General features: G+C 39.2%; 1 protein-coding gene across 21 annotated transcripts in view; it reads left to right on the forward strand.

Annotated features, from left to right (window-relative positions):
• The window catches only part of SYTL2 (synaptotagmin like 2), a 120,729-nt gene that overhangs the window by 84,264 nt on the left and 11,985 nt on the right, over positions 1-24,480 (forward strand). For 8 of the 21 annotated variants that reach the window (XM_027579748.2, XM_027579753.2, XM_027579769.2 and 5 more), the window contains 7 exons: positions 794-1,594; positions 5,885-9,769; positions 12,666-12,767; positions 14,920-14,973; positions 19,192-19,286; positions 22,344-22,463; positions 23,742-23,911. In XM_027579748.2, coding sequence (XP_027435549.2) covers positions 794-1,594; positions 5,885-9,769; positions 12,666-12,767; positions 14,920-14,973; positions 19,192-19,286; positions 22,344-22,463; positions 23,742-23,911 — 5,227 coding nt within the window. Of the gene's footprint in view, positions 1-793; positions 1,595-5,884; positions 9,770-12,665; positions 12,780-14,070; positions 14,704-14,919; positions 14,974-16,220; positions 16,269-19,191; positions 19,287-22,343; positions 22,464-23,741; positions 23,912-24,480 lie in introns of those variants that run through there. The other 13 variants (XM_027579758.1, XM_027579761.1, XM_027579757.1 and 10 more) reach the window with 11 other exon arrangements.

Here is a 24,480-nt window from a genome sequence, read left to right on the forward strand (position 1 = left end):
TTTCTGAAGAAAATTAATTTTTGTTTTTATTTTAAAGATTTATTTATTTGAAAAAGAGAGAGTAGGAGGGCAGGAGCAGAGGGAAAGGGAGAGAGAGTCTAAAGCAGACTCCATGAAGAGTGCAGAGCCCAACTTGGGGATTGATCTCACCACTCGTAGATCATGACTAGAGCTGAAACCAAGAGTCGGACACTTAACCAACTGTTGCCACCAGGAGTCCCTGAAAAAATTAATTTTTGTTTTAGAGATTTTCTTTTTAAAAAATTACGATTTTTTGAAGAAATTTGAGTTCCTTGGGGCGCCTGGGTGGCTCAGTCGGTTAAGCGTCTGCCTTCAGCTCAGGTCATGATCCAGGGGGTCCTGGGATCGAGCCCCTCCCCTTGCTCGTGCCCTCTCTTTCTCTCTCTCTCTCAAAAAATAAATAAAATCTTAAAAAAAAAAGAAAATTGAGTTCTTTTTTTCTGGTTTCCATATGTAAATTTTTAAAGTGGCTTCTGTGTTTTTCCTTAGCCTCCTTAAGGAATTTTAGAAATCTTTTCTAAAAAGTATTTTATTGAGTATAAAAATACCACAAAGTATGTATGTAAGGCACAGGAATCTTAAATGTACAGGTCAATGAAGTTCATGCCTGAATTTTTAAATGCTTTTTAATTAGGTCTACACTTATGATAATACTTTATTTTCTTTAATATTTTACTGCTTTTGCTGCATGTAGATTAAGTTTATGTGAGGCGTTTTAAGTAATAGAGCTATTCTCCACTTGACATGTCACCTAATGTGTTTTAATTTGCAGGTGAATTGTCAGAGTCAAAAGAAAACTCATCTATCCCAGATACTTCAAGCCAAAATTTAGAGAAACCAAAGCAAACATTTCCAGGCTCTGAGAATGGATCTCCGGTCAAAGCTCCAATCCCCAAAGCCAGGAAAATTCTCCCCAAATCACATGAGTTAAAGCAAGAAGATAACCAGTCTTTTCCTCGACAAAGGACAGACTCCCTAAGCACAAGGGGGGTTCCCAGGGGGATCCTGAAACGCAACTCTAGTTCCAGCAGCACAGACTCGGAAACAGTTCGTTTTCATCAGAACTTGGAACCCAAAAGCAAAATTGTGTTCCCTGGCCTCACCATCCATGAGAGAATTTCTGAGAAGGAGCATTCTTTAGAAGATGACTTCTCAAACTCCCTGGAGCCATTGAAGCATGTGAGATTTTCTTCAGTGAAGGATGAGCTCCCCCAGAGTCCTGGGCTAAGCCATGGCCGGGAAGTAGGAGAATTTAGTGTTTTAGAATCTGATAAGTTAAGGAATGGAACGGAGGATAATGTGGACATTGATGAGTTCTGGAATGACCCTAAGCCTTCCCAATACAGGAAGCCTTTGCCTTTACATCAGTCAGCCTCAAGCCCAAGTGCATCAAAAAATGGAACACAGCGGCCAATGACTTCTGGTTCTTTTCCAATGAATGGGCACCATTCTCCCTTAGAAGTTTTAACTCCAAGACCAGAGTCTGTTGAAAATGCATCCACCACCAATGAACACAAAGCTAAACCATTAGAATTATTAAGGCTTGAATCAGAATTGTCCAAAAACCCTGCTGGTAAGAGATTTGTCACTACCCGACTATAAAAACCAAACCAATGGGCTTGGAATGGCCAGGCCAGTCCTATAGAAGCCCCATTTGGCCTCCTAGACACTCCAGCTACAATTCAGGCAGGTGCCACTGGGGAATGATTATACGGCCTCTTAATGGGTTTGGAGGTTTTCCTCAATCATCAATAACTAAAGGGATAACTAAAACTAAAACCAGGATAGTTTCTGGTCCATTATGCTTTTCCCTAAAAAATGTAACTATCAAATATTTAACCAAACAAATTGCAGTGTTTTGAATTAAATCAAAGTGTGTATATAGAGTAAGAATTAAATATGTGCTAATACCTTTGTACAGAATATATTATTCACCTAATGCATATTTATCAATTACTATTTAATCAAACTTTGATTTTTTTTAAAAGATTTTATTTTTAAGTAATCTCTACACCCAACGTGAGGCTGGGATTCACGACCCCGAGATCCAGAGCTGCACACTCCACTGGCTGGCCAGCCAGGCCCCCCAGATTTTTTTAATCTTAGAAGAACCTACTTTTTTTTTTTTTAATTTGAGAGAGAAACAGAGCATGAGTAGGGTGAGGGGCAGAGGGAAAGGGACGAGCAGACTCCTGCTGAGCAGAGAGCCCAATGCGGGGCTTGATCCCAGGACCCTGAAATCAGGACCTGAGCCAAAGTCAGATGCTTAACCAACTGAGCCAGCCAGATGCCCTAAACCTTCATTTTCTTAGCCATTTGTTCTTAGATGTTAAAAGTGCTGATGGAACTTTCTCCTTCAGCTGCTGTGAGCTGAGAGGCAAAGAGAATACTGCTTTTCCCTGCTACCTAGCTAACTAGCCCTGTCTTGGAGATCTTACACCTCTCAAGGGATGAGACACTGTTTTCCCATACCTATATGATTATTTCATAATTCTTATGTTTTAAAAAACAGGAACAATGGAAAAAATCATGCTGTGTATTTTCTCCCATCTTCTCTAAGTCTTCTTCCAGCCCTATGGTAATTTCTTTATAGTCAGGAAAATTTACAATGGCAGCAGTCACGCATCTGATGCACTTGGTCTCCTCCTTCCTTATTAGTCAATATTAAGTTAACCCTGGGTCACTTTTGCTCAGCCCTAAAGTTTTATACTTGTTCAGATCAATCCACTTCTTAAAGAGCAAAGCACTTTCAATAACCCCCCTGCACCCCAGACATTTTAATCATTTGAACAGGAATTTTTTTTTAAATTAAAAATTAGCAGGTTCTTCTTCAATGGAAAAAAACCCTCATATTAAAGGAAATTACCGAAGTTTGATAAACATGGCCAAATAATTGGATGGTGCTTACTTAAATGTTTATTCAAAAGATGAAAAAAATTCTTTAATAATATTTTCCTTTACTATCATTCACAGAAAAAATTTGGTAAACCTTTCCTGTTTTTCAAACTATACCTGCTTTCCCACAGACTAAGGACTATCTTTATAATTTTATATTAACTACTTATTTGTGCTTTCTGATTTTTATTTTTAAAGATTTATTTATTTTAGGGAGAGCAAGCACATGAGTGGGGGGGCATAGGGAGAGAGAGAATCTCAAGCAGACTCCCCCCCCAGTGCTGAACCCAATGCGGGGCTCAGTCCCATGACCCTGAGATCATGACCTGAGCAGAAATCAAGAGTGGGAATTTAACCACCTGAGCCACCCAGGCAACCCTGTGCTTTCTGATTTTTAAGTCCCAGCTGACCATGAAGTTTGGGAGGAAGACATCGTCAGTTACATATATATATATATATATATATATATATATTTTTTTTTTTTTTTTTTTTTTTTTTTTTTAGATTTTTTTTCTCTTAGAGCATGCGCGGGGGCAGAGGGAAAAGCAGACTCCCTGCTGAGCAGGGAGCCCAACAAGGGACTTGATCCCAGGACCCCAGGGTCACAACCAGAGCCCAAAGTAGACACTCAACTGACTGAGCCAAGCAGGCATCCCCAGCTACACCTATTTTGATCGACAGGCCTCCTAGCTTTAGAGCTTATATACAAAGTTCTGCTTACTTATTAATGCCCTGCTTACCACAAAAATATATACAAGTAAATAATGAAGCATAGAAAGAAAACCAGGCCCCCAGAAATGGTAAATGCAAAGTATGTGAATTATAAGGGTTTGACTTTAGCTCTGACCTTCAGGACAGTCAATATCACATTCATTACTACACTGCAAAATACAGAGAAGATGGAACACTGCCTGGCATCAAATCTTTAAAATAACTGTTCTTATTTTAAAAGTAATACACTTTAAAAAAAAAGATTTTATTTATTTATTTGGCAGAGAGATACACAGCGAGAGAGGGAACACAAGCAGGGGGAGTGGGAGAGGGAGAAACAGGCTTTCCGCAGAGCAGGGAGCCCGATGTGGGGCTTGATCTCAGGACCCTGGGATCATGACCTGAGCCAAAGGCAGACGCCTAACGACTGGGCCACCCAGGCACCCCAAAAGTAATACACTTTTGTTGTAAAACATTTGAAAAGAAGAAATGCACACAGGATAAAACAAATACCATCTGTGATGTCATCATCCAGCACTAACTACAGTATTGCTGACATGTAATTGTAGAGCCTTTCAATAATTTTCAAGCATGAATATAATCTTAAATTATGTTTGTACTGCCAGAATTCTTTTTTTTACTAATAGTATGTTATAAGCATTTTTTCATCATTATCTTCTGTTAAACAAATGAACACAGAATTCTTCAAGATTTCTCAAAAGAACTTCACAATTATTGACATATATTCAATAGTACAATGTGTAGTTAAGGAAACCAAGATCTGCCACGTGCCCATTATTGTATAATACTTTGTTGTTTTCACGCTTAGCCAGAGTTGATGATTAAAATAAAGGTAGAATTTTATTAACTGATATGTCCTCTAGTGCATTTGAAATGTAGCTGACGTCATAAAAGTTCAGTTGACTTAATTTTCAGGAACATGCGCTGCATGGCTTAGCATTTGTAAGGAAGAGGGAGGAATGCTGAAACACCTGGGTGTTAACTAAAGGGATGGGTGCCTGAGCTCCCTTATCTAAGTGTCCCATGTGCCCTTTGATTAAGGCTCAGAAAGGATTCTCTCTGCTTTCTTGATAGCTTAGAGCTTAAATAACCTTCTCTAGCATCTTAGCCATTGGTCAGCCAACATCAGGGAACGGGTAACAATCACATTCTACATCTTGTTTTGTTTATTTGGCTCACAGAAACTACTTAGAAACTCACAAACTGTAGAAGGGAAATAGGGGATAACAGAGGAGTCTCTTGAGATCATGATCCTCAAACTCCAGTATACAGAACAATCTCTGTGATAGCTGTTAGTAAAGATTCCTGGGCCCCTCTTCCAAGATTCTGGTTTAATCTATCAAGAGGAAGGCCCAGGAATACAAATATCCTCATTGTACCATTCTGATATTCTGGAGGGAGCTCCAGAAAGTTGTTTTCCCAACTCCTGAAATTCTCCTTGGTCTTTGTTCCTCAAACTCGGTATAAGCCACCTCTAGTGTTCAGAAGTATGCCAGTGGATGGGTGGAGTCATAAAATCAACATAGTACATCTTCCTACAGTGTCAAGTTTTATGCATAGATTTGAGAGTAGAAGAAAAGTAATATTGAAAATGTAACATGGATCACAGGCACCTGGGTGGCTCAGTCGGTTAAGCATCCAACTCTTGGTTTCTGCTGAGGTCATAATTTCAGACTCATGAGATCCAGTCCCATGTTGGGCTCCATGCTCAGTGGGGAGTCTGCTTGGAATTCTCTCTCCCTTTCCCTCTGCCCCTCTTCCCATTATTGCGCACATGCGTGTACGTTCTCTCTCTCAAATAAAATCTTTAAAAAAAATGTCACATGGATCAGAATATAAAATCCACATGAGTTTTTTTTAAGTAAGCTTACACCCTATGTGGGGTTTGAAGTCATGACCCTGAGATCAAGACTTGCATTCTCTATTGACCAAGCCAACCAGGCACCCCCATATGAATTTTCAGAATAAATCAGAGACGTCAAAGGAATTTTTCAACTGGCTCTATATCCCATACCTCAGGCGTCTACATTTACCTTCCTTTACTGTCAGAGCAACTCTGGTAGAATATCTTAATTAGGATATAATTAATTAATATCCTGAAAAATGCTGATAGAAACAGCTAGTGGTGTGGAAAGTATAAATACAAAGTGCCTCTTTAAAAGATAATGTGAGTGATTGAATAATAATTCTTTAAGCATTCTCTTTCCTTATTTAGAAAAGCATTTCTTTGTTGCAGATGGACTGTCTTGTGTTGAGCCTGAGCCATCTCAGGTGCCAGATCACAGTTCTAGAGACTGTCAGCAAGGTAAGCCCCCTCTTCTCAAGGCCCTAAAAGCTAGGACGTCCTCACACTCTGGTCCATTTGCCACTGAGATAAGGAAGACAACTGACGATTCCATATCTAAAGTCCTAGACTGGTTTAATCGGAGTTCTCATTCAGAAGACAATAAGTCACCTCTCCAACATCCCCAAAGAATGGAGCTGAAAGAAGAAACACACTCAGAATCACCAGTTGCTACTGCCTTGGTGAGAGATGACACCATTCTAAAAGAAAATGGCTCAAAGGCTCTGTTACCCACCAAAGTTAAATTGATGCCTATGGAATCTGATTCAATGTTCCAGGGAAAGGGAAATACACTGCCTTCTAGGACTTGCCAAAATAATAATGTGAATATCAAACCCAAATCCATTGATTTGTCCCAACAAGGCAAGGAAGGTCCAGCCATATTTCAACCATGTGAAATCTATGGCCCAAATCAAGGGAGTAAAACTATGGACTCTAGCCAAGTTTCAAAAAATAGAGGAGAAGGAAATCGAGTACTTACCCCAATTAGTTACTATTCCTACAGGGCTCTCAAAGGACCTGATGCAGAAGACCAAGTTCCATGCAACATTAAGGATGTTGGCAGCTTAGATGAAGAAGAGCCTAAGCTTCATGTTTATGAAAAAAATAGAGGAAACTCAGAAGTGAATTTTGACTCTTCAATACTTGTCAAAAAAACAAGTTTGAAAGAGAACATGAGGGCAGAGAGAGAGAGCAAAGGAGGAGATCCATACGTCCTGAAAGCTTCTTTAGAGCCAGAGAATATTGAGTCACTACACGGGGCTACCAAAAACAAATCCTGGAAGAAACCTGAGGTCCAGTTACAAGAAGCTGGTGAGGTTCACAAGAACCAAGTGCAAAGAGAGAAATACAAAAGAGTAAGTGAAAGAATATCTTTCTGGGAAGGTGAGAAAGCTGCTGCTAAGTTAACTCATAAAGAACCCACATTGTCATGCAGTCAAGGGCAACCCTTGGCTAAAGCATATCAGCCTGTGAAGTCCATGGACAGTTTATCTACAGGCCAGTGTGAATATAATCAAGTCACTAGCAAACAAGTGGTCCTAGATGAGAATGGCCACACAGCCCATCTCTCCAGTTTTTATTCCCCGAATAAACCTAAAGAGACCAGGCCCCAGATATCCGGTCCATCCAAAAATTATCCTTCAGTTGACCAATCAGGTGAAGTGTCTCCCTTTCAGAATAAGATAAATGAGCCTATAAAAAGATTGCCAGTGGCAGAGAGTTGGCATTATGAAAAGGATATTACTTTACTGGCTGGACAACATCCTTCAAATATTGGGAGTGGAACGCATACTCCTTTGGAGAAAGACAAATCTCTAATCAGTGAATCAAATCCCAACTTTAAAGTTAAGTCCCTAAAAGAAAGAATGGTTGAATCCAATACAGAACAGGTCTATAATCACTCTCAATTTGAGAATTTGAGAAAGTTTTGGGACTTAGGAGCCAATCCAAACAGTCAAGAAAATGTTGAGAAGAATACTAACACAATAAGTCAAAAATATTTGGTGCCTTTTAATAGCCAGAAACACAAAGAATTCAGTGACATTAAATCATCAGGAAAGAATACCCATGAAATAGGGATACTTCGAGGTAAAAAAAAAATTCTGGTAAGAGGGAAAATAGAGAAATCAAATTCAAAGTGCACACGCCAGGTGTTATCAGATGAAACCACATTTCCAATGGGACCATCCAGAAAGTCGTCTCATCATTTGCCAGGAAATGAGTCATCAAAGGAAAATGTGGAAAAGAGTACAAAATGGTTTGTTACGCCAGTGTTTGAGGAAGAAAAGGATTACTCAGACCAAGAGATTCAAGAATCCATAGTTAAAACAAGTGTTTTGTCTAAAGACTACAAAGACACTTTTAATGACAGCTTACAGAAGCTACTTTCAGAAGCTTCATCACTAGCCATGCCTCCTTTGGGTGGAAAAGTTCATGGAAAACAAATGTCTGAACCAGATATTTCTGGAAATAAAAGATGGCCTCAAAATACAGATTTTGCTGAGACTGAAGAAGATGACAAAGGACATAAGGAGACCATTAATGAGCATGTAGACAAAACAGTAGCTCCTCTAAAGGTTAAGCCAAACACTTTGACTGCTGGTCTAGACAAACTCCTAAAGGAAGCATCTGGAACTTCACCCTGTCCCTTGCCAATTGTGTTGGAACCTGTTACCACTAGAATCAACTCTGAACCTGAAGAGGGTAGAGTTTATGAAAAAGGGATAGAATGGAGTCGCAGCACATCAGCCTATCAGAAAGAGATAATAGCTCCTTTTCCAAAGGGGAACGAAACTTTGGTAAATACAGTTCTCCCCCAGAAAACTGAAAGTGGTGAGTGCCAACTAAGCACAGGCGACTTATTTCAGGTGGCCGCAGAATGTTCTCACCTATCGGGTCAACCTTCCCATCTTTACAGAAAAGATTCTTTTGGGGATGTGGCCAACTCTCCCCAAGAGATGCCTTCTTCCAGGGATGCTCATCTTGCTCCCCAGGATAAGGCATTACCTTTGCGAAGGGAAATTTCAGAGACCGCAGAAAAAGTCATTCTTCCTCCTAAAACTGCCTCGAATGATGTAAATGCTGTATTACAAAAGATACTGAGAGAAGCTTGTTATCCAGTTGGGAGGGAAGTAGTTCCTGGAGAAGTACAAGCAGAATTTCCTGAAGGAGTACAGGCAGCAGGTAGCCCCCAAAATTCTACACCATGGGCTACAATGGACATTACAATGCCAGACAGAAATGATTTCTATTCCTTCAATGTAGTGCCTGATAAAACTCATAACGTTGGATCTTATTTAGCTGCCCGAGTACCTCCATCAGAACAAACCTGTTGCTCATGTGGTTCCACTGTTAGTCAGCCTGGCAAAGAGTTACCTCAGGAAGTGGCAGAAATTGTGAGGGAAACAGTTATTCAACCTAAATCAGAGTTCCTAGAATTCAGTGCTGGCTTAGAAAAACTACTGAAGGAAGTAATTGAAACCCCCTCCTCAAAATATGAAAGTGATCCAGGGACTCTTTCTCCATCAAAGTTAACAGGTAGGGCTGAGGTGTCCAGGCAAGCTGCTTCTGAATTCCATCCTGAGGAAATCAAAGAAATAGTAAAAAAGTCTGAGGCTCCATTAATCACTGAGAGTGCTTTTGATATTAGTTTTGAGAAACTTTTTAGAGAAACATCTGAAGCTCCTTCTTACCAGCTCCAGGTGTCAGTGAAGGAAGAAAAGCCTGAGAAGGAGCCTTCCCAGTCAGAGCAGGCCAGTTTCTTGAGGACAGTACCCCATTTTGACTGGACAGCCTCAGAGGCCTCTGAAATGAAGCTTATGAGTAATGTTTTCAAATCGCAAGTCAACCAGTGTGATGAAGTGTTGGGAGGTGACGAAGCTGTGACTGATTTATCGGTAGATCTTCGTGGTTCTGAAAGTGGGGTTGAGATCCCTGGAACCCTGCAGTTCTATGTGGAACATAAAATAGGGATCACTGAAACTATATACCCTGCAGAGGACAGGGATAGTGAAAGTGAGGTTGCAGGGGTTCAAGAAGGGGCTTCTCAGGAGCCTGGCTTGGAAGAGGCTCCTAAAGCAATTAGTATGTCCAGAAATAGGCAACCCATTCCTCTCCTGACAAACACAGAGAATGCTACAGAAACAATTTACGTCAAATTGATTCTGGCATCACCATGTAAGAGAATAGAGAAAAAAGAAGAAAAAGATTTCTCTGACTCTGATTTTTCAGGTGGCGACATGAGTTCCAATGCAGAAAGCTGGAGAAAAACCTCCAGTGAGCATTCTGAATTTTTTAACCCGTTGGTTTAATGAGTTGATTTAGGGAATGCTGATGTAAAGGATGATAGGGCTTTTAAAATTGGGATTAATATGACACGGAAATGGTGGTAAATTCTTATCACTTCAGTTCTACCTAGGCTTTGTTAATAAAAAGCTACATTTCCTTTTATATTCTTTAATCAAATGAGTTACATAGAGAGTTCTACCCACAAGGCAGTGTTTCAGAATCTGACTTTATTCTCATTAACAATAGAATTTTTAGGTTTTAAAAGTATTTTTTAAAGAACTTTTTGGGTTTAGAAAGTACTTCTGAAACATTCAAGCTAGTTTTCCTCCTGGAAATAATTTCTTTCTTAATTGGCAATCCACACAGAAGTCTCTAGTAAGATTTGTGGCAAGAAAGTGCCACACACAAATGGGCACACATTTCCCTTTTAGGATGAATATTGTACCACAGTAGTGGCTAAATACCAGGAACAGAGGGCAAGGCTGGAACTTTCTTTCCCTTAGATACCTTGTGCTGTGGTGTTTTGTTGGCACTCTTTTCCTCTTGTTTTCAATTATCTGCAGAATCTCCCCCTTCTCTAGAGTATGACTTTGGTCAGATGACTTCACCTGATTCCACCTGAGGGCCTTGCCTGGCCTGTTGCATTTCTTTGGCTCCTGCCTTGGCTAAGTGAATAAAGATCTTAATTGATTACCACATTCATCTAAGTGGGCTTGGGGGTACTGGTTTCAGCCAGGCTGGAAGCTACAGGCCTTGTCTCAGTTTGCTATGGTGATCAACATGGGCATTTTAGCAGAGAAACCCAGAAGTAAATAGGAATGCACAATTACCCGATTATAGCAATGAAATGATAAAGGATGTTCTCTGGCTGGAACATTTTAACCACAATTGCACGACAGCTGGTGTCGGTCACCCTCCTAACAGTTTAGAAAATTGTCATTTTCTAGCTCCCCTCAGTATTGATGAGAATGAATAAGCTTTCCTGGGTGGATGACTCATGAGGTTTGGTTTCCTTTGCAAGTAACGGTAGGGCATCTTCTTGAAAACGGAGCAAACAAACCACCTTTAAATCCTATTACTCAAGTTGAAGCCCCTGCTACAAAGGTTGCTGGTAAAAGGAAAGTGGAATACCAGTCTCTGAAACCAGACATACGCAGGAGTATATGTCAGCATGTTCAACTTGCTGAAGGGGACCTTTACTAAACTACCCCACAAGTGAGGAGGGTAGACTGACCCATAGGAGAGCTTGTAAATTTGTACTCACTCTGGAGACTGTTGCCCCTAAGGTACATAGCTTTGTTTATGGTGTATCAGCATAACTGATTGAACAGCAAAAAACCTATCTAAAAATGAAATCATCAGTGTTAAATAACCACCCAGACAGAGCCCAGAGAAGATACTTAAAAGTTAGAAGACAACGCGAGGTATAAAATGGTACAGTTGTAGTTTTATATACCCTAAATTTTTATTTTTAAACGGGTGTGGGTGGGCTGGAGAGGGGAGGAATCTGCCTACAATGGCACCACAATTTTGGTGAGCAACCTAACATGTTTGACTTGTAGCTGAGCTCCTAATCAACGAATACCTCAGTATATTCCTTAAAAAAAAAAAAAAGTCTCCATGGTCAAATACTTTCGGAAATGCTGGGAATTTGTGCACATTTTTAGCATATTAAAGTCTCCAAGAAGATCTGTAGTAAGAAGCCCTTAAATTTGAACACAGAGTATCCCAAATGTAATTCATCTTAGAATCCATTTGCTCTAGAAGGCCAATTAACATTGGGGAGAACTGGGATACATTTCAGGAAAGTCTTGTGTAGAGAAGTGGTTCCCAAATTCATTGGCTCATTAATGGAATCAATCATTGATTTAGCAAACTTTTTTTTTTTAAGTAGGCTCCATGCCCAGTGTGGGGCTTGAACTCATGACCCTGAGATCAAGAGTCATGTGCTATACCAGCTGAGCCAGCCAGGTGCCCCTAGCAAACATTTTTGAAGTGCCTATTGCCAGCCACTGTTTTAGTGCCTAGAACATAGTGATGAATGACCATATTCAGACCAGAGCTAATCAATCCATGATGGAGTTTTCACTGTCAAAATAAAAAAGTTAAGAACCGTCTAGAGATATATTTTTTGTATCGTTAGATGTATTTAATTTAAAGGACTGTTCTTATTTTGAGGTTATGCCCTTTTTCTTTTTTTCTTTTTTTTCTTTTGGTCCTAACACGACCTTTTTTTCTAACATGCCTTTTTAAAAAAATAAGTAAAGTTATTAATACATGATAGAGCCCCCCCACACACAATTTAAAATGACTTAATAAAATAAAAAGTTGACTACCTCATGTCATTTCCCAACATTTTGTTGGAAATTTTACTAGCTCATGAATCCCCAAAAGCCTACAGTCCGTTGATCTGGAGAATTCGCCCATCTGTGTACCTGATTATACACAGATGTTAAGCATCTGAATCCTGCCTTCCATGGTTTTCAGCTAATTGTTTTAATGCTCCTAAAACCACTTTGTGGTTGTCTTCAAAAGCTAGAAGTGAAGTGGAAAGATTCAAAGTCTGGCGCAGAACAAATCATGTGCCTAAAATAGAGGTGTAGACGACTAAGAGATCACTTTTCTATTTATGTGGTTATCTTGTTCCTTTATGATTTATGCTTGCAAATGTTTCTTGACCAGGAAAATGGTTTTTAAAGGACATATGAAGAGTGGAGAATTTTTACTTTGTTCTGAGAAGTGCTTCATGGAGTAAATAAAACTATAGAGGCTTCTGACATAATGCCACCTCTCAACCTATGATACCAATGTCCATTGGTTAAGAGTTAGGATTTTTGGATCTTTTTTGTATTGTGCAGTGTTCATCAATTGTGTCTCGTAACAGGTTCAGAGGAAGAACGCAGTCCTGTCTTGAAAACTTTGGAAAGGAGAGCTGCTAGGAAAATGCCTTCCAAAAGTCTAGAAGACATTTCATCAGATTCACCAAGTGAGAATAAAGGTTGCCCCACTCTTCATACCACCACCCCCCCCCCCCACTGCCCGTCTAAGCTTAAAAATGCTCATGTGCTTTTCTGGGGCCTCACTGCATGCTGTTGTGCACTGAAGCCCCTAAAGCGGGGGTTAACAGATGACAATAACCCTTCCAAAGTGACCAGAAGAAGTTCATCTTAAATGGACTGGAACTTTTAAAATCGTGCATGAGTTTTGGTTACTAAAGCACTAGGTTTCCTTGAATTGAAGAAAAAAAAAAGAATTATTGTAAATATTAAGAGAATAAAAAAAGGCCAAATTCCTCTGTAAGTAAAGTGAAAAACCAAAAAAAAAAAAAAAAGAATTGAAGAATCCCAGTTTGAGTGTTTAAGTCCAGTGAGTTTTAAAAGATTGGGATAACTGGAGGTTCTAGTAAGAATAGCTAACATTTATTGAGCACTGGGTGCCAAGATGTGGCTAAGCATTTCACATGCAGCATTTCATCTAATTGGCGTATGGAACCCTGCAAGAGAGGATGGTTATTCCCATTTTACAGATGAGGCAAATGAAGCTCAGAGAAGTAAAGTACCTCATTTAGTGTCATGCAGCAGAGCTGTGTATCCGAATCAACAGACTACTATCAAGAGCATTTATGAAGTGACCGTGTTATATACGACAGTGTTGGATGTCTGATGAATTTTGCATGATATGGAGATGAGTTGGTCCCTAGCTTCAAGGACTGTCCTTTCTCTTTTATCCCTTCTTTTCACACATTTCTTTTGGATACTGGAACTATTAGCCCAAAAACTACCTGGCCTGTAACACTTTAGGCACACTGTTCCCCCCATGCTTTAATTGGTGAAGGACTTCTTGAGTACTAACATAAAGCATAAAATATATATATATATGAGAGTGAGAGCTCACAAGTCTATATATAGTCTATATAGACTTGTGAGCCAAACAAGTGGACTTAGAAATCCTGACTTCTAGGGGGTTTGCTCTTAATTGTTTTTAAGCTAAGAGGCACCCCTGGGAGTACAGAGGGTCATGAGAAAAGTTATTGAATGGAAGTTAACCACTGCCAAACTCATATGCTTCAAAGTTGAACATTGTCATGTTTAGAATATGCTTTAGGTATCTTCAATTGAGACTAAAAAGTCAGAATTTAAAAAGGAAAAGGGAAAAGCCACTCCATTAAATCCTAAAAATCAGAGATTCTCAAGGCTCTGAGAACAGTATTCTCATTTTGGAATATACAGTTCAATCCCTACCAGAGATCTTGGAATCTCAGGGTTGGAAGTGACCTTGAAGGTCACTCATTTTAAATACCCCCCCAATGCAGAAATTCCCTATAAAGCCTCCTCAACAGGTGGCCAACCCCCCCCCCACATCTGCCTGAATGCTCCCACAGAAAGCGAGTCCCATCCTTTGTTAGACCGCACTAATTGTTCTTCCTGATGTTGGTGATGGGTCCTGAAGAAAAAAAAAAAAAAAAAAAAACTCAGCAACAATTGTCCAGTTTGGCAAACCTCTTGCCTGTGAAGCATAGGGCTATTTCCATGGTGCAGCTTTAAAATACTTAGGAATGTGCAGGGTTAAAAAAAAAAATCACCATCAGCTGACGGGTATTCCTGCACGCTCCCTTCCAAATACCGATACCCACTCTCACACTAGCCTGCCAAGATTCCACTTAGCAGCTGGTCCCCAGTTACATCTCTTCAGTTGACTTCCCAAGCAAGGCTCCCAGAGGCATACACAAATGATGATGCATGCACAGAAATATTTGTTAATGACCATGGGTTTGAGAAGGTGTTAGTCATGGCTAGCATCTTACCCTTTCCAGAAGAATAGAGAGGCTGTTGCCGCCCTGTGTTTTCTCCTGCTGCTGGCCGATTGCTTGCTCTTAGCTAACCCTCTAACCCTGGGGAGTTCGTGTGCAGCAGTATGCTGATGTAAGCTGCATCGGGGCTGAAATGGGAGCTCCCGCTATGGCACTGCTTCAAGTAGCTAATCTAAAGAGAAAGTATTTTGGGGAAGACATCTTGGTTGCACCCCTCACTGCATCTTGACTAATTGCTTCCAACTCCAGGGGCTTCCAGGGACAGTCTCATTGTTCTCTCTCACCAAGGGTCAGTCGTGTTAACCATTTGTTAATTTCTCCTGAACAGATCAAGCAAAAGTAGATAATCTGCCAGAAGAATTAGTACGTAGTGCTGAAGATGGTAAATATCTTTATGTATTTGCATGTCTGTCTGTAGGTTCTGGGCGGTTTGGGCAGTCACTGGGATGCAGCTGTTGGATAAATAGAAGAACGTCATTTGCCACTATGTGATGAATGGTGCCTAAGTTATTATAAAACGGTTCTGACTTGGTGCATTTAATACTGTTTGTATTCTCAAGGCTTCTGCTGGTAATACCGTTGTGAGGATCGCATCAGAGACCCTTGGGAAGTGAGGGTGTCTATAAATAGGATATTGTATTTCTATGGGTATGAGCTGATTTTTGCTACTCTGACTTGCAGAACTCCGTGTGAGGGCAGGAAGCGTCGGGTGGGTTCCTGGGTTAAGTTATTCCTGTATTTGTCTCATGTCTCAGCATTTGGAGCTCTCTGGGCATAGCTGGTAAAGCTTTAACTTCAAAGGGACAAGTCCCAGAACCAGAGTCAGGATCCTGCCTCGGCTCATTTAAATAGCTAAATATAGACTGAGGTAAAATTAACTGGTTCTGAATATTAAGGAACCAGAAGATCATGAAGTTTGTCAGTGGATTGAGTATTACGTGGTTCAGTTATAAAATATACAGGGTAATAGTGCCTTGGTGGGGGAAGGGATGGAAATGAGTCTGATTTTTATAGTTCAGCATTTATGCAAATGTGTAATTTATATTTGTACATTGGGATTGTGTTTTCTAAATTGCCTTTATTATAATAATAAAAATGTATATTAACTGAGCTTTCCCCATAAAATATAGCATCAGAACTCCTCAAAGGTCATTCCCTACTTTTGTGTCATAGTTTTGTTTTTCTCATTCTATGCTTGCAACAATTTCGTGGAATTAGGCAGGGCAGGGATTTTCATTTTCATTTACAGATAAGAAACCTCAGAGAAATGAGGTGACTTATGCAAAATCCTGTAGCTAGTTGGTCAGTGGGGGGAGGTGGCAACTAGAAGCTTGGCTTCATTACTCCTAGTTCAGTGCTCCTTCCATCTGCCAAGCCATGTGTGGCTCAGTGACTTAGCGGAAAGATGCAAAATATCTCCTATCCTGGATGTTGGATTTTTAGTTGAATAGGAGACCCCTAAAGTGGCTAATGAAGAGTCACTCTGGGGAATGGATAAAAGCAAGCTGAAAACCTGTCAGATATATTCTGCAATCTCTGTTGTGCAACTGACATGTGAGCTTTACTTTCATGTCTCTTTAATCCTTCTTGTAAAATGGTATTTATTCTCAATGTTGCTCTTCTGAGTAGATCAAAAAGCAGATCAGGAACCAGATACAAATGAGTGCATACCAGGAAGTGAGTAGCAGGATCTTTCTCACAAATGACTAAATGTTGCCACTTTACATGGTGTTAAATATACTGAAATAACTAACACTATTAATCACACAGTATTTGTTATTAGTACTAAAACTCTTGCAGCTTACAAAACTATTTCATTCTGACAGGGGTTTTATTAAAAACATTTTACTGCTGCCAGTGTTGAAAGATTAATTTGTGGTTCCGCTGGGGGAGAGTTACATATTTTAAAAATTTTTATGTAGACAGGTTTATGTAGTATATATAAATATATATGTATGTTAGTGCTGAGTATTATTATACTTCTATAAGTCTCTCTGCTCTTTGAATCTTAGAATGAAGTTGGCACCTTCTGTTATCACTTGGCTTTATGTTGCAGTCTGGTCTTGAGTATTGGATCTCTTGTGGCCTTTACACAAGCCTGTAGATGTGAAATAATTTATAATTTATTTGGACCTAAGAAAGAATTGTACTTTTACAGTTAGTATGCATTATGGTTGTATATGCCTCTCTACATACCTATGGAAACAAATTTTATTATGTCCAGGGTTTAAGCTCTGAGGTTCAAACCTGGACTCAGTATATATTCAATATATAAAGCAAGTGAACATCTGAATCTTAAGAAATAAGTGCATATTTGTGGTGGCTAATGTCCATCTGCTAATTAATGTCCACCACCAATCGAAGATAATGATTGTTTACTCTTTTCTGTTCAATCTTAAGATTGCTGTACTTAACTCTGACTGTCTCGAGGACAAATAGCACATTAAAAAGGTGTCTGTGGGGCCTAGCAAAGCCTGAGATATGCATGTGTGTCTTCTTAGCTTCCCAGTTTCAGCCAGTTGCGTAATGCTAGGCGCTGGAGGTATGAAGATAATGATACACATGTCTGCCCTTAGGAGAGCACAAGATTTTTATTAACAGTTTCCCAATAGTCTGGATGTGCTAATAAGTCTTAATGAGAAGAGCAGCTAAATGAAGGAGCCATGTGATAGAGAAACAAAGTGCTGACACTAGAGGGCCGTGACATCTAGTTTGAAATCTGAAACTTGGCTCATGAGGTCCACCTGCCAGAGATGAAGGTGCTGAGCTTTGGCACATGACCTGACCAATTCTTAAGAAGTACCTAAGCAAAAAGACAATCCAGGTGTTGGCCCCTGATGCATGTTCTCTGTCCAGCTGCTGCAGAGGAACCAAGACTTCTGTCCCTCAGGGGTGTTGCGTAAAGAGGTTTCTCCAGCTGCTTTTGAACTGGCAGATACTTAAGTTTGGTCATCTTGTTTTAGCTTGTTATGTTTTTCATTTAGCCCGAGGAGTGAAAACAAAGGATAGACATGGAAATATATGCCAATGTATCTGTGTCTTTATTCATGACCTAGCTTTGTTAGGTCAAGCCAAATAGGCTCATCATGTGCTGAATTCTGGATGAATTAATTTCTCTCTTTTTTTATGGTATTTTCCAAGATGACTCTTAATGTATGGGCTGGGATTATTTTTTTTCTCTAGCAAAGAATGTATTCTAATCACAAAACAAAATTGAAATACATGATCAAAACATAAATTACCAAATCCTAATAAATGTAAAACTGACTACATTTGAGTAGCAGATATAAATTTTGAAAATAATAGGGAGCAGTATTATGATAGAAAGTTTTTGTGTACTCATTGGGCTCTACTGTGTCCTCATGGGATCTAACCTTATACTACTGCAGTGTAAGTCACCCAAATATACCCAATACACATTATTGTTTAATGGGTAGTGATTAAAGCAGGTATCATCTCGTGAGTCACTGTAAATGTATTTTGATATATTTGTGAGCCAAAGGCTAGAAGAGAACTACCATGTGAATATGCAAATCTTTGTTATTATAGTTCAATTTTCAGTTTCCCTTCATTAATTTTGTTTTAACTGAAGATGAATTTAGCTAATGCTTAGGGCTGAATTTGAGCCTTTTGAGTTATATATAGAAATATAATTTTATTTTTATCTGTTTTCCTGGTATCTTTTTCACTGGTAAAAAACCAAGTCTGTATATTTGTATCACACCGAAAAGGTAATTTAAAGATTATCAGAAAGTATTTACTTTATAGCACATACTTATATAGAGCATACTGTGTGCCAGGGTACTGTTCTAAAGGCCTTGAAACATATTAACTCATTCAGTAAGCAATCTCGGATTCACCATAAGAAAAGCTTCGACACCAATTCTTAGATAAAGAAGGAAATAGAAGGAAATGGGTTTCTAACTAGAGTTACACAAATGAAGAATAGAATTCATCATCTCATTGTGACTTCCACACATATCCTTACTGTATCGAAAGGTGTCTAAATAAGGTGTCTGATACTTTTCTATTAGAAAAGTATCTAAATAATTTGTTTTCAAAAAATAATTAGTTTGAACTCATAGTCTTTCATAATTCTGAGTGAGAAACAGCCCCACAATCCCCACAATCACTGAACGAACAAGCCTTCCCTTAGACACTCAGTAGCCAGGACACCGTTAGGATTGAGTTGTGTACGGAGATCCTTGCTGTCCAATGAAATAGTTTTTCAGCCTGCAGCTTGTTTTAAAAAATACATCCCAGGGAGATGAACCAATAAATCACACATCTTGTGGTTCAAATCTCTGGTGTGAAAAATAAGTGAACGCCAATTCACAATGGCTATATGTTTTAATATAATTCAAATCCAGCTTCAGATTAATAAAAACTAACAGTCTTTGTTATTTTTCCATTGGTTCAACTCCTTGCAAGTTCTCTCTGTATAATTTATGAAAATTGCATGTTGCTTATCTTATCCTGTGCATGTTAACCTTTTTGCAAAAATATCTCATTCATAGATGAAAGAAAAGTGTGTTTTCAACTTGTTTTATGTTTGTCTGATAATGTGAGGATAATTTTGAATGGAAACACTGCTGTTTAGTTTCCACAGTGCCTTCACAGCCTGATAATCCGTTTTCCCACCCTGACAAACTCAAAAGGATGAGCAAGTCTGTTCCAGCATTTCTCCAAGATGAGGCAAGTTTGTCTTCTGTAACTTCAGACAAATGGAACCAAATAGGTGGATTTGCTGTGCCGAGGTTGGTGTGTTTGTATTCAGCAGTGGCAGAGACCAAAGAGGTCAGCAGGACTGACCCCTGCCTTTCCTATCAATAGAAGCAGCGTTGTTAATCCTGGAACAAGGCAAGGCATATCTCATTTGACTCAAACAGTAACTCATTTTGGTGGTGAAGTCAAGTTGCATTGATTTTTGGAATGTGATTTTTGTTTCAAAAGTGGGTATAAAATAAGAAATCCTGGCAGAAATATGTTGGCATGAACTAACCACTCTGTAGTTTCCAGTAGAGTTGATTTGTGAGAGCTTTGTCTAGGTAGCATGAACAATTTGAAAGCATTTGTTAAAGTAGTAAAGTGACAATGACACAGCAAACTTTAAGAATATCTACTGACTATAGGCAGTTGACATACATTATCTCATTTAACTGTCCAACATGCCTGGAAGGCAGGCACCATTCTTATTACCAGATATTACAGATAAGGAAACACTGGGAGAGGTGAGTAACGTCACTCAGCTAGAAAGGGGTCCAACCAGGACTGGAGCCTGGATCTGATTATCATGGTTAGCCATTATACATGCTGTCTCAGGTCGGAACAGGATTATTATCTTGCTATTCACTCAGTACTTCGTAAATACCAGACACTTAATATTCATTCTGATATCTAACTCTCACCAACTAAATGTTGTAGGTACTGTTTTCTCCATTTTATAAGAGAGGAAAAGTGCTTGAGAGAGGTTAAATCACTTTCCCCAAATCCAACAGCTGCTAAAACCTAGATCTAGGACTTTAACTCAGGTCCTTTGACTTAATTAAGATACCATGTTATGGGTGGAGGGATGGGTTAAGTAGGGTGATGGGGGATTAAGGATTGCACTTGTGATGAGCACTGAGTGATGTATGGAATTGTTGAATCACTATATTGTATACCTGAAACTAATATAACACTGGCTGTTAACTAACCAGAATTAAAATAAAAACTTGAAGAGCCAAAAAAAAAAAAAAAAAAAAAAAAGAAGATTCCATGTTCTCACCAGGGTAGTTAGGAGCTTGGAGTCATTCCTAGTGCTGACTGTGCTACTAATCTGTTGTGTGACTCCAGGTAAGTTCCTTAACTTCCCCGAGTCTGGTTTCCTAGTTCTACATCATTACGTTGTGAGGAGTCAGGGAGATAATGTGCGGGACACATACGGCAGAGTGCCTGACACATAGTGAATACCCAATAAATGCTAGCTGTTACTATTTACAGTTTGGGTCTGATTTTTGATGGTGAAATAAAAAGCGTTATCCTCAAGCTTTCTCTTAGTAGATGAAATGTGAGGAAAGTTCTAGATAGCATATAAACTACATATCTCCCCCTGACCTCCCGGGCACCCCTCTGTCTAATCTTAGGCCTTAGATGAACTGTATCTGCAAATATATACCCTTGCATATGCTTAACAGCCCACATTACAGTTCCTTTGAAAAGAATCACTCATTCTTTGAAACTAAATCATTAGTTGGAAGCCAACAGTAGGCAACCTCATGGAGTTCCTGCTTTTACACCTTTGTAAATAGGCTTTGGTCTTGGTTGGTCATATGAATAAGCTATATAATAACTTAAGAGGCAAGTGACACCAGTTCCTGGTTTTTCATTTTTCTCCTCTATCAGTTTTAATGTGCTGCCTCATAGCTCCACACGAAGAGAGTCCAAATCATTTGAGTTTGTGCATCAGAGATGCCAAACAAAGCTGTAGAATTTTACCTCTCAAAGCACGTGGGTCAGACCGAATGTTAAAGGAAGTGGACATGAAACCAGGCTTTGTGCCTCCGTCCACTCTCCCTTTAAGGCTTAGCATCAGTCATGTTCATTGAGTGCCTGCTACATGAAAATCAACGTTCCAGGTCCACAAGACAGGATCTCATCCTTCAGTAAATCACTAGTGACCTGATACACTGGGTAGAGCACAGCACATGCTGTAATAGAGGGAAATGGGCTGTAAGTACGTGGGTAGAGGGTGACAATGGACATACGGTGGTGTGGGTTTTTTTAATCCTTGAGGGAGGATTTTTTTTTCTTATCCATATAAGTCATGAATTTTGTTTTTCTTTAACTCCTTCCTTAATCTGCAATAGAGTTGGCATCTGTTATATGATACATAATTGCATGGCCCTGGAATATGTTGGCATGTACTAACTACTCCATAAAGGTGTTTCCCTAACTCCACTGAACTGCTCAATAAACTCTCTAACTCCCAAAGGAGCTCATTCTGAATCATGAATTTTTAAAGTTACCATCTAATAAACTTTAGCTCTAAATATAATAAAATGTATTATTGCCACTTTTTTTTGACCCAGGTAAATATTTCCTGGGACATATTTAAAATAAGTATCTTTGGTCCCTTTTTTTCCCAAAAATGTGTTAAAATCTAATTGGGGTAGAAAGATAAACACAATAGCAGTATGGAAATACATAACAGGTGGTTTAAAATTTTAAAAATATGTCTCTATCTTACTTTTAGTTTAAACGATGAAACTAGCATTTATTTTTTCTAGTTTAATAGTGTCTCCAGCAAAAGATTTAATTTTAGGGAAGTTAAGGCTATGTTAATAATGAGAGGAATTAAGCATGACATTTTATGTTTTGACAGTAAATCTTAGACCATTTGTTGTCTGGGTAAAGTTAATTTCTCATATATATCAATAAAGTCCCCCATATTACATAAATGCATGATGTTAAAAGAGTGACAAGAAAGCTCACAGCAGTGCTGCCTTCTGGAGCACCTTGGGCGTGCACCTTGGAGGTGAAGAACCAAATCACTTTGTTCTTCTGGTAGCTAAGCACTGCTGTCTTCCTTAGGTGAGGTCCGCGATAGACCACCCCCCACTTCATCCTGATTCCCGTTCCCTGGTGATTAGCACGATTCAGAAATGTTTGTAGATCCTTGGGATACCAAGGTATCACGTTTTTCTAAATAGAGATGCTGATCTTCACTCATTCTGAATTTAAACTTTGTGTATATTATGTGATGTTTTGTAGAGTGATGGCAGAGAAACAGATACAGCCTCAGAGGGCAGTTACCAGCTCAGCAGACACAAGAAGAGCCCAAGCTCTTTAACCAATCTTAGCAGCTCCTCCAGCATGACGCCCCTGTCTTCTGTATGTAAACAAAGGCTCCGTGTTAATAGCTCTCTGCTTCTGTGAACCTGGCTCTGCCATGCTCCTGCTTGCTAGAAAGTGGCCTCCTATTGTACTTCCCAGATTCCAAGGGCACGAGCTTTTTCTCTAACCCACAATTAGCTTCTGGCTCGCTAAATCTTTGTTTTTCTTTTTTGAAGCATAAAAGGAGTTCATATCCTTTATAAATGAATATTTTTTTTGAATGTAAGTACTTCAAAAATAAACCTAAATTATCAACAAGATGAACTACGTTTTTCCGTGCAAAAAATGGGGTAACTTTTGTAAAGTCTGCCTATATCAGATATGTTTTATATTTCTGTTTGCAGGTATAGAATTGTACCTCTCTTTTAGCAAACCTGACGAATAAAAGTACTGATTCACTTAGAATAGGAGAGGCGATTCTTTGCCTTACAGAAGTGTTCAGAGCAGGATTTTAAAAAGAAAGCTCCTTAAGTGTAGTTGTTCAGGTTTGATGGAGAAAATTTGACTTTACCTAGAACTCCTTTCATAAAGTGAGGTCACCTGTGAGCATGGAGTATGCGTGTAGAAATATATATATGGAAATATACCCACAAACACTTATCCAGATAGTTCTATGATATACACACTATCTCACCAGGTATGCTAACCAAATGATAAAGCTGCACTTAAATTCTTACTGGCCTCCCATTTTTCAAACTTTTAAAAAAAATCTGTTTAAATTGAATTTCTGCTGATGATCCTTAAATGTATGGCCTTGGGAAGGCTTTCAACTGCCTCCATCAATCATCCATTCTCTACCCTTCCTGACCTCTAAAGGCATATGGCCAACTAAGCATTTTCCTAGATTCAGTAGATGGGCAACATAGTAAGATTCCTTTTTAGTGCCTTGGAAATTTGATAGAGCAATATGTCACTGTGATTTGTGTGCCTGGGGTTTCTCACATCCTCTTTCTTTAACATCTTAAATACTAAACATGCCTAAAAATGGAACTCTGAATGCCCCCTACCATAAAATCCCCCTGCTTTGAAATGAGCCAGCATCTAAATAACTTTGCATTTCACTTGTCATCTGTATCTTTTAGAGGCAATTTTTTTAAAACACTAGTCGTGTCATATATCATGTCAGGTTGTCTGTGTTAGTCTGTCTTTATGCCCTATTTGCTGCTTTAAATGCAAACTAGAGAAATAATGGAAAGCCAAGGTTATATTTGTGATCTTTGCATTGGATCCATGCACGAGACAGAAACAAACACTGCATGTTTCCAATGCCCTCAGGTGAGCGGCAGCGTGATGAGCATTTACAGTGGAGACTTTGGCAATCTGGAAGTGAAAGGAAATATTCAGTTTGCAATCGACTATGTGGACTCACTGAAGGAGTTACATGTCTTTGTGGCCCAGTGTAAAGACTTAGCAGCAGCGGATGTTAAAAAACAGCGCTCAGACCCGTAAGTACAATTTGGAGTCCCTGTTTTCTCTTAGTTCTTCGTAATCTTGTAGAAGTTGGGAAAGAAAGTAACTGAAAGGAGGCTATGTGTGTGACTGTGTCAAAAAGAAATGTTTGAGAAGAAAAATTGGGGGAAAATGGTGTTTTATTTACTCTATAAACATGCCAAACTTATTAAACTATAAAAATGTCAGAGAAGTAGAAAATGTTTCAAGTGGAAGCGACCTCTGAGGCCATCTTGTCCCATTCGTTCTTTTAACAGATAAGGAAACCAGGGCCAGAGAAGAAGAGTAACGTATTTACATAAACTCAGAGAGTCAACAGCAAAATGGGGAATGAGGGCTTGAACCCCACTCTTTTCCCATGACATTCTCAAACTTCTCTAAAATTAGAGACATGTCAGGCCGTACTTCAGAATGTTCAGTGGTGCAGAAACAGTTAAGATTCTAGAATGAAGTAGTTTCTAAATTTATATTTTACAGAAGAGCTTTAGGGGGAATTACCAGCTCATCTTTTAGATCACAGACTTAATTGAATTTCAGTTTATTTGCAAAAGTTGAATGGTATTCT

Source organism: Zalophus californianus, chromosome 11 (genome assembly GCF_009762305.2).
Source record: "Zalophus californianus isolate mZalCal1 chromosome 11, mZalCal1.pri.v2, whole genome shotgun sequence".
In the NCBI taxonomy this organism is placed as follows: Eukaryota; Metazoa; Chordata; class Mammalia; order Carnivora; family Otariidae; genus Zalophus; species Zalophus californianus.